The sequence below is a fragment of the Dreissena polymorpha genome, chromosome 8 (genome assembly GCF_020536995.1).
Source record: "Dreissena polymorpha isolate Duluth1 chromosome 8, UMN_Dpol_1.0, whole genome shotgun sequence".
Lineage (NCBI taxonomy): Eukaryota > Metazoa > Mollusca > Bivalvia > Myida > Dreissenidae > Dreissena > Dreissena polymorpha.
In genome coordinates, this window is record NC_068362.1 from 56629658 (window position 1) to 56644215 (window position 14558).

At 33.9% G+C, this 14558-nt stretch overlaps 1 protein-coding gene across 1 annotated transcript; it reads right to left on the reverse strand.

Annotated features, from left to right (window-relative positions):
* Nucleotides 1-7606: 7606 nt before the first annotated feature.
* Nucleotides 7607-9062, reverse strand: LOC127841779 (complement C1q-like protein 4). Its single transcript, XM_052370851.1, has 2 exons — nucleotides 8839-9062; nucleotides 7607-8059 (listed from the first exon to the last, which is right to left on the reverse strand). Exons 1-2 carry the CDS (start codon nucleotides 8990-8992, stop codon nucleotides 7656-7658), a joined length of 558 nt encoding a protein of 185 aa, XP_052226811.1. The 5' UTR covers nucleotides 8993-9062; the 3' UTR covers nucleotides 7607-7655.
* Between the last annotated feature and the right edge of the window lie 5496 nt (nucleotides 9063-14558).

The window sequence follows — 14558 nt, forward strand, 5'->3', positions numbered from 1 at the left end:
TACAATGTAAATCTAACAATATGCACTTCTATTCCGTTTCTCCTATCCATTAATCTTATTTTTAACCGCCATACTTTTAAAACAAAACATGTATTGCAAGCTAATCATTATGACAGAAAACGATGTACGACATCAAATTACTGGTCAAAGCGATTTATTTCATTCCGAATGAAGTTTCCAAGTATGTACGGGTAATATACAGTCATAAATATTTTTTAAATTGTGTCGAGTCTGATTTATTAGTGTAATATTTAACTGTTACAATGTAGATCAACCACTTCAACCAGACCGTTTTCCCGAAAATCACGAGAGTCTATCTCAAATTGGTTGTGTTTTGGCAAAGAAATCACCTAACTAGAGCGCCTTCATAAATTGCTTATTATTGGAATGAAAATACAAGTTCCGAAAGCTGGTTTGGAAGTAAATTAAAAAAATAAAAATAATAATTTGTATGATAAACGATAAGATACGTCAGACGTAGACCGGACTTCTATAATCGGCGCTAGCCTTATAACGGACCTTGGGCCAAAGGCAGTTGGTCAATTTAAGACGTTCGGCCAAGCCCTACCTTATGTTATTGTCTAAGTATTTGTTCTTGATAATTAAACAATAATATTTATAGACTAATACAACTCAACTAATGCGAAACATGATTTGTTTTTGTTGCATTTATAACTGTGAATAAATAAAACCTACATAATGATTTGTATTTATTTGTATTGCGTCAAGAATAAATATCTTTTCGATAGGGTGTGAAAAGTCACAGTTGCGCATATATTCGTAATATTGCGACATATTTTAATTGGTAAATTAATGAAGGGACCGAGAGAAAAAAACATTTTTTAATCGCATTCGGTCTATAGTTATATCGTTAAATTGCCTCTTTCAGTACAATATTTAGACTGCAATAGATCGAATTAATTTTAATTTGTCCAAAATAACAATTTGTTATAATAATACCGATATAAAAAAGAAAACTAAACATTAAGACACATGTCATTGAAATGGCATACCTTCTGCCTGCTGCACTAAACTCCCTGCGAGGATGCACACAGCCATGAGGACAACCAATTTATCCCATTTTCAGCGCGACATTGACGGTATAACACGTTGTGGAATATACTTGCTTGTATTCAACACTGTGGAATATACCTGTCGCGTACACGGACTACTTTTCAAATGACGTCATGCGATATGCGCTAAAATTAGGTCGATATTGTTTGGTTCATTGATCGAATTTTAAGGCCACCCATTTGAAGAAAATGCGCATATTTTGCAGAAATATATATATATGACATATTCACCAAAAGAAATGTTGAAATAAAATATAAAATTACACGATTTTTGTTCTGTTATTTTTTATTTATATTTACTTTACCACTGAATGATTTTTAATAAGAAACAAAGTCGACAAAACTTAAGCTTCAAAATTATACGACCTTTAACCTTCAAATCTAGTCATATGACATAATTTTTTGCCATCCGTATAATGAATCAGCTGATTGATGGCGTCATAAAATGACATACTTATTGCGTCATTTTCCCCATTTTTTTGACGATTTATTATAAACGCGACTTATTTCACATGTTTTCTACATGTACTGTATGTCGACATATCTGAATTGTCAATTGATCCCATTTTCCTTATTTTCTTGTAATGTGCATTGTTTATAACCAATGCATATACTTTTGACATTTAACTTAAAAATTAAGAATGTACAACAAGCCATACACATATCGCACAATTCATGAATAATCTGCTATGTTTGCTTTCCTATTTAATTCACGTTAGGCATATAGCTGTGTAAAGTATAAGATGTAAAAAATAGCTCCACACTGGAATTGGGAACGTCCCATTTTGTACACGGGTATTTTCTACTCATTTATCTGATGTGAACTGGAATGTTTTCCATTCTTTGTGTATTTATATATTAGATTATTTTCTCGTACAATAAGGGTATTTACCATAGATAAATAAAACATTGTGCAAGTTTAAACATAATAATGTTTGTATGCAGAAATCTGCAAATGCAAACGAGTTTACCAACGGATATTATTAGATAAACTGCTCCGGTTCATTTGAACAGCAGTGATGTTGAGTACATGGTGTAGCGTGTGACGAAGAAGAAAGTTTATTGAGTTCATAAACTCATTTGAATAAAGTGATAGAATGGCATAAGGGTCTTTATTTAACTATGCAAAAATAAATAATTAAAGACCCTAGATGCAAAATCGTCAATTATTGAGTTAAATGGATTATTAGATGGATTTTAAAGGATAATTAAAGGTAAGATACTAGTTCTTATGTGTTTTGATTTTTGTTTGTACTTTTGTCGTTCCCTGTTCTGGGGGAAATGATTTTAACATGGGCGCCATTGATGCATCGGATCACACAAGGCATACCCATGACATTATATAAAAAACACGTTCTGCGCGTCCTTAAATTCGTCGTCCGAAGTCGGAAAACGTATTGCCCTGTATATTAAGTCAAATAAAGTGTCAGTCGCTGCAATTGCCTGTTTACTCGTCAAAATTGTCAAGGTCGTCGATAGCTAAAGAAACTTCAGCGTACATTTTATAAAGACCTGTACAAATTCGCGCCAGTCATAAATCATAAAAAGCGACATTTAAAGTTATGGTAGCCAGAACTAGGTCGTCGATGGTGTACATGTATGTTGACATCGACAGCATTTTGTCAGGAGCGATCGCCGCCATAATGGATTTTGATCATTTTCTTTCGAAAATAAAATGAATTATAGATCTAGTAAAGTAAAATCTTCTTTTCGCGGTCGTAATGTGTTAAAATTCACATACTGCGTAAAATTGACTCGAGGCATATGGTGATATTTTTACTTGTTTTACAGTTTGTGTGTGAATTTTTTAAAGACTATTTTGCGTACCAGAACAAATACATGTATATCACTACGCATGTTACATTTGTTAGATTTTAAGCGCTTTTATGACTGAATTAAGATTATTGTTAAGGTTATTAGATATATTTATGTTAAATGTCACGTTGAAAAAATCAAATGGGATAAATAGAATACTAGGATTAGCGTTGAATACAGAGAAGTTTATGTTGCTCGGCTCGAACACCGAAAGCACCTTCCGGCGTTCTAAGCCTCGCAACATTAACTTCTCTGTATTCAACGCTAACCTAGTATTCTCTATATCCGGACAGACGACATCGTTCTGGTTATGATGATAACAAATCCGAATTATGTGAAAAAATAACACAAAACATAAGCAGTGTAAATGTTTAATAATTTTCGTTTTAAAATACAATAAATATAGTTTTAACGATGGTTTTCAGACATAAATTTATCAAACGAATATTTACTTTAGCTGTAAAATTTAACTCACCTAGCAATAACTTTAACGACACATGTATCAACTTGATTTCTTCTTATGAATACGTGCATATATATATAGGTGCCCTAACAGGATTTGTTTATCATTTGATCGTAACATTCAGCGCTTAATGAGTTGTTGTTTTTGTATATCAATAACTTTGGAGAAAACCAAATTAAATCTGGTGTAATAAAAACATCAAACATAAGTGTACAAAACATCATGCACATTGCACATTTAGAGTGTCTATAAATTATGTGTGTGATCTTATTGGACGTTGATTTCAGTCAATGGTACACAGTTTAGAAACACACACGAAAGTGTCTTTTCCAAACCAGTTATTTCTCGTTTTAGCGGTTTAAACATAGTTAAACCTGTCTGATTTCATCAGCAATTACCTTCAGGTCTGCACATACATGCAGTCGTAAAGTCGTTTAGGATGTGGTTAGGTTAGTCACTTATTCATTACAATATTAAATTCAATTTAGAAATAATATTTATACGACCGAATTCGTGCATGGGACTCGAATTCTAATTTTGTCCGACAATTTAAATGTCAAAAATTAAAAAGGGTATTTTTTTTACAGAACGGACACGTTTTATTAGCAAAAAAATCTTGATTAAATGATTCAAAGTTCGCAATGTCATTGTCCGAGGAGTCCGAATGAGATCTGCAATAATCTAATAAATCAATATAGACAATAATTTGCAAATATACTCGTTGTAAAGGATTCTTAACCCCCGAGGTCAATCGTGAATGTCCATTGATACACATTTCTAGAGCATACCAGCAACATATTCACATAAACCCGTTTACTAATAAAAATTCGAATACGCATAAGCCTCCGTTAAAACTAATTTCTTGACAATATCTGCAAAATATTCAAATTAACATGCTAACTAATACAGTTGATACGAATAAGCCTTCGTGCAGACACGTTCATTGAGCACAGCCGCAGAAATGTCACGTTAACCCGCTAACTGGTAACTATTTTAAGATTCAACTACGATTTAAATCCTCCTTTATTTGAAGACGAAGGTCGATTTAAAATGCAACAACACTGTGTTTTTGTTACTTCAAATGATTTATATATACGTTTCGATCGCATATGATCACATATGTTTTTGCCAATTATGCATACATCCTTAAGTGGATTGCAGCAAATTAGTTACACGGTTTATGGGGAAAGGTGCATGCTGTAAATGGAATACTGATCAAAAAGGTTATCTGTTATTATTCTAAGTCAGTAACTAACAAATAGTGTTTATAATATGCTGTTTAGTTCCAAAACATGTATGGACCATCGGCAGCGCGTTTGATTTTGTATTAAAGGTTTCGGGTTTCTTTCAATGTAAAACAAAGTTTTCCCTTGATATGTTTATCTTTTAATATTAATTATTATTCCAAATATTGTATTCATAATAATTTTATATAGTATCAATCGTTTCATTAAAAAAATCTGTTCTTTTAAGTGTTCAGTCTGATATTAAGAACACTTTGTCTTTTATATATTTTTTGTTTAGCGTTTCGGTAACCAAGATGTAATTACAATAAATGACGCTTGATCCGTGTCTCATAATTACTTTTAATTTTGTAATGGTATCTTTCCTATGTGTTACCGCATGTTATATAAATTATTCGTAGCATATATATGTTGTTTACATCGATGTCTAAGCATATATAAATGCTTGCACCAATTGTCGTAGTATACGTGCTACATGTTACATACATATTTCTAATAATAGCCAATAGATAAAGATATTTGCGAAAATAAAAATGTATTGCCGCGTTTATTCACTGTTTTTTTTTCTCCGTGGAAAATCGCGGTGACAGGCTCGATCAAATATGTTGATGAGAACTCGAGCGCGGGCGTTATCGGGCAATAAATCTCACGGTGGACCACTTCGATCACGGTGGACCCCCGCGGCCTCAGTATTCTGCGGTTTATTACAGGTTCATTTGAATAAACATGTACATTTATATTTCTCATGTGTATTTAATTATTCACATGAAAATAATCATTTGATAACTCTTTTATATTATATTTACCCTGTTCACAGAATCATTTGACGCGCCTTACATCGAGCGTGAGTATAGATTGCGTTGCATGCTTCATGTTTTGTTTAAATTGTTTCTGAATCTTTCACTTGTTGTTTTTATTAACAGATTTGTATTTGTTAGCATTTTGAAAATGCTTGCTCCCTCGTGTAATATATAGCTCGCCACCAATTTCATTAAAAATTGTTGCATGTAATTTGATCTCAGACTATTCTAGTGTTTTCCTGTTTCTTCTGTGACATGTTTTGCTTAGAATACATGTGTGAATTCTAGACATCGGCAGTAAGTATTCGATTCAGTGATATTTTATTATCATAGTCATGCAAAAAGATCATTTGTCATGCTGGCGAGCGACTATTTGTATACCTGTGCCTAGTTTATAACAAGTTAATTTCGATACTTATGTAAACAACGTTTACGAAGTAATCTTAACATGATGATCACTATTTATTTACTTATAATATGTAAATTGATATTTATCACAATCATATTAATATGCATATCATTAAGTAAAACATACAAAACTTCGCTCCGATTCATGAACTTGTAAATCACTGTTTAAAATAAATGTACATGTATGTAGAATATGTGTAGTCTCGATAAGAAAGGTTGATGAAAAATCGCGGTGAATTGAACGAGTCGTAATATCACATTAAGCTTTTTTTCAATCTGTCTAATTTTTTATTTCAGGTACGACCAAGAATATGTTTTTCGGAAAATATGGACGTTATATACGATGCCGAGATTTTAAATATTTATATCATAAACATTTATTAAAATACATAATATTACAGAAATGTGTTTTAATACATACGGAATATTACGCTAGTCAAATGTTCCAAGAGTTTGTAATCAGTCGAGTGGCTTGTGTGATGACGTATCACACGAGAGGCGGGGCCTCGAGTGTGATGCGAAATAGCACAGGCCACGAGACCCATTAAAGGACGTCACATTACGCGCACCGAAAATAGGAAACCCCCATATTACGAAATATATTACGTAGTACATCGTGTGACGTCATTTCTGTGACGAAACACAATAGTTTTATTTAAACTCTCTGGAATTTAAGGACATGTCGGACGTGGTGTTTTTTAACATTAAACTATTTGTTTAAAACGAAAGAATGCAGAACGTTTTTCGGAGTGTGTGTTTATCATGCATAAATGTACATTTCGATAGGAATACAATAAAATAGTGTGGTTTAAACTAAGTTTCGATAAAAACATGGAAGAATAGAAGTGGACGACAGGTGCATATCGTTTCAACGCTTTTGTTATAAACATCGGATCAAACTTATCAACTTATTGTTATAACCATTGGATTAACGATGTCATTAAGGTAAGGTCGATCTTAATTAAGTTTATTAAGTTGTGTTTCGATAGTTGCAGTTGCGATATCATTCATAAATTAATTGATAGTATGCGCGCAAAAAAGCAAAAAGCCGAATTATATATACACAACCCGACAGGTTATCGACTTCGATTAAAATCGTTGAGTTCAGTCTACGATTAACACTTTCAAATGCGGTCAACTGCTAGTCGTGATCATTGTATCGTAATTAATTTCGGCAAAACTTATCAATTAGTACTTATGCGTACTTCCATTAATTAGTCGAATGTAAATCGGAATGTATTTATAATTTTAGGGTCCATTCGTGGCTCTCGTCCTGAATACAATCGATTATATATGGTCAATATTTTACAACCATACTCGTGTTGTATCTTCACGAAGCAGATTGATTCTGCATAAACATATGGTAACGTATAACATCGTAAAAGATCATTCTACTTCGGAAAAACTTATCGTGGCGAATCAACACCCAATCGGGGCATAATTTGAAACACCCACATCTTGGTGCTAACACTAATAACTATTAGTTTTTATAATCGCTATTGTTATTTTGGAGTATGTATTTCATTATGTGTGCAAAACGTTAAAAGATTTGTTGGTTTTAAAGATTGTATTATCGAAGTTAGCATTTGAGTTTTAGTGGATATGCGTTTACGACTTAAAATGTTAAAATTCAATGTTAAGTGGCAAAATGTTCAATATATTTGGGACAGCAACACCAACAAGTAGCCTTGTTGAAAGAATTAAAAAAACTGCTATCATTCTGAATTTAGCTCGGTAACTAAGCGTATCTTTAATTAAAATGAAGCCATGCGTTTTGCGACGATATACGAATAAACCCTGGACAATTTTGTCTTTGTTTATTACAATCGCAAGCATTCCACAAACGGTGCTATTAAACTACTTGTAAGAGTGACCCAGTAAAACTGTTGAGGATATCTGCTTGCACATGGACCAGGTCACCACTGCCCCCATGGTGCTGCACAAACACTGCGTCCCCAGCGTTCAGTTTGGCGACGGTTGTTTCGGAGGAGCAAGCCGTATAAGTTGCATCACCCGCCTGTACTTTACCAATTATTTCACTGTTCCTTAGTAGATCTAGTGCGATGTAATGACCACCGGCCGAGCATACGTACACGGAAAACAAGTAGGTACCGTTCAACGGTGCGACGAATCCACCCAGATGTTGATTGTAGGCATTTCCAAGGTTCAGCTTCACGTCATCAAAAATGATGCGCTGATTTGGTCCGGGACTGACAGCACGGGTCAGACTAGCTTTGAAGGCAACTGGAGGGTGGTCTACAAAGTAAATATCAGAAACTATTATAAAATATATATATACGGCAACACTTAATTAACATAAAACGCACAAGGTAAAACGCCGAAGACCTACAATCCCAAGGAACTAAACAGTTTTAGCAGACAGTGTTCGAATGTTTCACAAGAGATATATTGGGAAAATGCACCAAGCGTTAGCCATTTTTAAAGCTAACCACAATAATGTTGAACTCAGTCCGAACCTACCCGGCATCAAAGAAGCTTAGTTTTTCAATGGACAGGAAACATATTTAACTCGTCAGAGAAATCCTCAGAACAAAAATCAGAGAAAGTTTCGAGAGGATTGCAAACAAATTAAACTTTGAATGTGTTCAGATTATGTTTTTAATTTGACCTAGAAACCTAGTAGTGTTTCGCACTAACCGCTTTTCAAATAAGGCTAAATATATAATTGGGACAATGTTCTAGCCAAGATTCTTGAAGAATTTGGCAATCATGAGGCTTCCTGAGTGTTCACAAGCTTGTTCTCTATTTTGAGAGTGACCCAAGTTTGACCCCACCTCCAAACTTGGCAAAGATATTTTTGAGACAAATGACCAACTTTGATGAAATTTGGCAATAAATGTGGTCTCTAGATTGTTTGTGTTTTAATTTGAAGTAGTGACCTAGTTTTTGACCCGGTTTCAAACACGGCCGATATATATTTGGGACAAACGTTCTCATCTGGTTTTACAAAGATTGGACGAAGCAAGTTGCCTCTAACGTAAACAAGAGTTGACAAAATAAAAACGAAAACTTACTGCATTTGGCTTCAAGATCATTGAATCTATTCGTCAGAGCATCCAGTCGTTGTGCGATTTCTGGAAGGTCTAATTCATTCACAAATCGAGATTGATTGGCTTCAGCGGAGGCCAATATCAGACCAAAAGCAAACAACGTAATTAATTGTAGCATAATGTTCTGTAATTGTTCCCCTGACGACAATCTCAGACATCAATGCCATTCTTGAAGATAACAATGGCAATATATGTATTATGTTCCATTTGCTGGTAGTTCCAATGTCTTATCTAAAAGGGCAAGAAAATGTCAAATACTACACTTGTTGGCACATTATCGTGAGCGTGTAGACTTCCGATTGTCAATACAGCAATATACGAAACAGTTTGCACAAAATAGCGTTGATGTTATCTAAAACTTAACACAAGGGGATGGCATAGAAAAAGAAAGTTAAATGAAGGACAAAGATTATCGAACTTGGTCAAATTATTATCTGATCATGTGTTATTTTATTTTTTAATTGGATAAGGGTGTGTCTGTGCCGTTAAAAGATCCCACGTCACTGACTGTTATACAACACTAACCTGTTTCAACAATCGCGGATTTCTGCTGGTGTTTAAAATGATTTATGTATGTTAAGAATGTCTACAGCATGAAAAATGTATGCCTATGCAAATCGCAATTTGGTGTCTAATACGGCGGACAATTGCAGTGCAACATCAAATATGCAATTAAGTAGAACATACTTTTTTTTACATTTTTTAATTGAGTGTCTTCGATGTTAAACTCAATATTTCATCATGATCTATCAAACGAGAATAGCTATTTAGGTGGTATTGTTAGAACAGTTCATAGACACCAAGCGTTTTTGGAATCTCATCCAAATGCGTACCATCCCTAAATGTTTAACCCTTAGAAGCAACATGAAAATTGCTATGTTCATACAGCATAAAACTAGAACAGTCTGCCAGTAACTGTTTTAACCAAGAAATTGGTAGACATTATTTTTCTTTAACTACTGACTATTAAAAGCACAGACATACAAATAGTAATAGAAGAGAGAAGATGAAAACTTCATTAGACTATACAAGCTTATCTCACATAAAATACAGAACATAAAGTGAAAAATACACAGTATTCATCATGTTCAATCCCATGTACACTGGTCATATAAATATACTGCGAATCTAAGTCCATGTTAATGTAAGCAATTAGCTAATATTTGCAAATTTCAATTAAGTCCATACGAACATAAGTTACATAAGCAATGTCCATGCATAACAAAACTGCCAAAGATGTATTCAGCAAAATGTCTGACCAAGCTATATCATTTTTTAAATTTTCGTTTATGTAGAATGATTTGTCAAAGAGAGATATACAATAATTATAAAACAGTATTCGAGTTTGATGCATGCTTTTGCAATGATTGACGCAGAAACCACTCCCTCTCAGCCCCAAAACATTTATATTAATTATAAAAATATTATGTGTGTACATTCATTTAAATATATACAGAAACGTACCGATAAAAACACACATGGTAATCAAAGCTCTGTAGGCGCTGAAGGCCTGGGGCTAGATTGAGTGTGCTTGGAAAGAAGTTTAGTGACTAAACTGATGTAAATGTAAACGGATCCACGCTCTTTTACTGCCAAATACAGTGTACATGTAAAAAAATATGCCATTAACAAAATGTTGATGTCTTCTTAACGATCATAACAAAAAAGTCGGAATAATTAATCTAAAATTTACTTTAATTTTTTCATCTACGCAATCTGAAGGTCAGTATCTTTAAAGCCCCCGAAAATTTTATTAACATCGGTAAAAATATCAAAGGTGTCGGAATTAAACGAGTGTCGAAAAAGGACGGAATTGCTCTATTTGAATTTATCAAAAACTTGAACACAACAGCATTCTGAAAAACACAAGATTGAACCGAAGATACACACGCATGATCTTAATAACAACACTTCAAAAGGGGAGGCCATTTCCAACAGCCTTGAACAGAATTTCAATATATACTGCAGTGTGGTATGTTACAAACTATAAGAGTAACAATACTTCAGAAAGTCGCGACATCATATGAACTGCGGACAAATAAGCATATTAACGAGCAAACACCACATGATAAAGTTAGAGCCCTATTAGATTACAATACTTACTTGGAAGGTGTCAGACCTCGTAGACTTGAGTTAATTGAATATCACTCAAGAAGACTGCTATATTCTCTACATGTGTCAATGTTCAATATGTAAAGCAATATAAAGTCCAGGAGACAAAGAACAGTTGACAGTATTATCAATACTATTGCAAGAAAAGATAATATTTGTTTATATACTACAGTGTACACAGACGGTGGAGGACTACACGATACTGGTGGTGGGAACGATAACCTTTTGTTCAACTCTAAAGATCTGGTAGAGGTTCTTCTACAGGTAACAATATACTAAATAGTTTCCCTATATAATTCAATGTAAAAACGACATCTTTAAGCGAAAATGGATGCAAAATTTTGCACATTGTGATGTCTTCAAAAAATGTCTCAGAAAAAAATTCTTCTTACTTTCTCCGTAAAAACTCGTATCTTTTCGGCCTAGACCGTCAAGTTAGGTACTTATTCTCGCATGAATATGTAAACAATAAAAACTATGTCGTAGTCAATGCTTGACAATTTGGTTTCAATAATATTTTTTACACTTTTTATGACTCTGTCATGTTATATAGTGATGTTCTGTATTGACAAGGCGGGTTATTGAAATCTACGAAGAACTACTTTTATTGCGCACGAATTAAGTGGTAAATCGGAGTTTTGGGAAATCGGTTTTGGGCAGCCAGCCAATTCGGATAGGCTCAGAAATTGGTATAATTGCTATGGCCTTGGTGCTACGCCCCAGGTCAAAAACAAAATCAGCCTTGTTATGCCATTAAGACATGGAAACATCAATAATAACGCACACAAGCAAGTATATGAAGAAGGTATTGCCACATAAATATAAAAGGTTTTTCAATGAAATTAACTGGATAAATTAAAAATTGCATTATTTCATTATTTAAAGGAATATCAAAATGAAAGTATGGGCAGCCGTAAAACTCAGTCTGCACTTTTAAATGATACCATTGATGATATGATCCTTAGTACGTGTTTTCAGTTTTATTTGCTACATCTACTAAGAGTTTGGAGGGAAACAAATTTTGGATTAAAGCATGCACCCACAAAATGGGGTTAACAAATGTTGGTGTGATCTTCTTATGCAAAGGAATGTCACAAAGAAAATGTGGTACTAAATAATTTACAATTATCACTTTTAAAAAATATCAGTAATGATATGATGCAACGCACCCTTTTTTAGCTTATGTCACCCGAAATATGCATGTTTTTTATGGAAAACCAAAATTGCTAAAAGCAAGTATGTGAAAAATAGGGGAAAATTAAAACCTGCACAACTTCATTTTTTAAAGAAATATCACAATTAATATATAGGGAGTCATAAAACTAAATCTGCACTTTAAAATGATACCACATATGATGTGATCCATAGTTTTTATTGAAAGTATTATTCGCTACAACTATGAAGAGTTTAAATGTAAAATCAAATGCATCGCCAAAATGGAGTAAATAAAATCTTGTGTAATTTTATTATCTAAAAGAATATCACTATAAAATGTGGGCAGCCATTAAACTGAATCAGCACTTTAATAAAAATGTCAAATTTAATAATAACCAGAGCATATTTTCTTCGTTTTATTTGTCACAAGTTTACTGACTTTGGAGCAAAACGTGTCGCTTCCGAGAATAGCGTAAAAATGCAGTAATGTTTGTAACGATTCTTACGGTAACCTCCAATGATGTCGCTTGGTTACTGACCTGGTCTGGTGAAAACAAAACTTAGCAATTGAAAAATAACATATTCAGTCTATGTCAACAAGGCACTCGCTCTAAATTCACTCTTTAGTTTGTTGCTTTTACCCGCTTCGGATTCGAAATGGCGTCGTCTTAATTTTCTTCAGGTCTCGTGAAATCCCGTAACGTGTGAGAACTCGGAAAGCCGGGATATATCGCAAGAACAAAGCTTCCTATCTCTGTTATCTACGTCTCTAAGTATAATTGGCTCGTTTATTAAAGCATCTCTTAATAAAGGTTGAGCCAGTGATTAACGACCTTTTTATCCGTTCTTATACAGTGTCGTTTATATTGAGTTAGCTGAATCAAACGCGGTTGCACAGTGCAAAATTGTAATTTGGACTTTCTTATCATGAGAAGGTTATTCAATGTTTAACCACACTCAAATCTCAAAAAGGCTCACACACACTTACACCCACATCCACCCATGACAATAATGAAATTTTGCAAATATCATTCCGAAGTACATCAACTCATCATTATTAAAGCCCAACTAACACTCAAAATCAACGAATGTTTCGTTAAATATTTCGTAGAATAAAGTTAAACCATAATAGGTCAGTGTTCCTTGTAGTAAAATTTCAACAATATATGTGGTCTGGTAACATAGTTTTAACTAGATACACAATTCTCGGTAGTATTTTGTGTGTGACAATCTATTCCATGTGAATCTCCCGCGACGATATCCGAACATTTACGATCGCATGCGCGGACCCAATAGAAAGCACGGGCAAAAGCGCTCCAAATTTAAGATAAAGATTACCGATCCATAAATACGGTTATGCATTCCACGCATATACTTTCATTTGTGCACGTTCTCTTTTCTTTTTTGTTCCTTGCTGAATCTCTACTTACGAATTTGTTTATTCTTAAGATCGCAACATATCGTTATAGAAACCGACGTTTTTTCTTGCGATCACAACATTGTAAAGCAGTGTTCTCGCTATCACGGTTCGCGCCAGATTTAAATCGTTGTGTTAATCGTGGACTTGTCGTTATGATATCATCAGATCGCTTATTATCAGTTCTTAAAGTCAATCTTGTCAGTAGTGACTATCGTGTACATTTTTGAAATTCAGTCCACGATTAACACTTTCAATTGCGGTAAACTGTAAGTCGTGATCATTGTATCGTAATTAATTTAGGCAAAACTTATCAATTAGTACTTATGCGTACTTCCATTAATTAGTCGAATGTAAATCGGAATGTATTTATATTATTAGGGTCCATTCGCGGCCCTCGTCCTAAATACAATCGATTATATATGGTCAATATTTTACAACCATACGCGTGTTGTATCTTCACGAAGCAGATTGATTCTGGATAAACGTATGGCAACGTATAATATCGAAAAAGATCATTCTAATTCGGAAAACTTATCGTGGCAAATCAACAACCAATAGCGGAATAAGTTGAAAACCCACATCTTGCTGCTTACACTAATAAATATTAGTCTTTTTAATCGCTATTGTTATTTTGTAGTATGTATTTCATTCTTTGTGCAAAACGTAAACTGTATTGTTGGTTTTAAAGATTGTATTATCGGGACTGACAGCACGGGTCAGACTAGCTTTGAAGGCAATCGGACCATGATCTACAAAAAAAATATTAGAAACTATTATAAAACTCAGCCCGAAAATCATGCAAACACACGTGTTTAAAGCAAGTTTGAGTGAGTAAAAATGATGACTTCTAACATGTCCAACGGGTTTTAATATAGCCACCAAAGGAAGCCTACCCCGCCTAATGGCGGCCAAGTTTTTAAATGCACAAGAAACATATCTAACTATTAAGAGAAGGTATAAGTACAAATGATCAGATAATTTTTTGTGAAAATTGCTT

Coding starts and splice junctions, on each gene's coding strand:
- LOC127841779 (XM_052370851.1), bottom strand. CDS start 8,992: ATGCTACAATTAATTACGTTGTTTGCTTTTGGTCTGATATTGGCCTCC. Junction 8,060..8,838: donor TGATCTTGAAGCCAAATGCA/GTAAGTTTTCGT, acceptor TTTACTTTGTAG/ACCACCCTCCAGTTGCCTTC.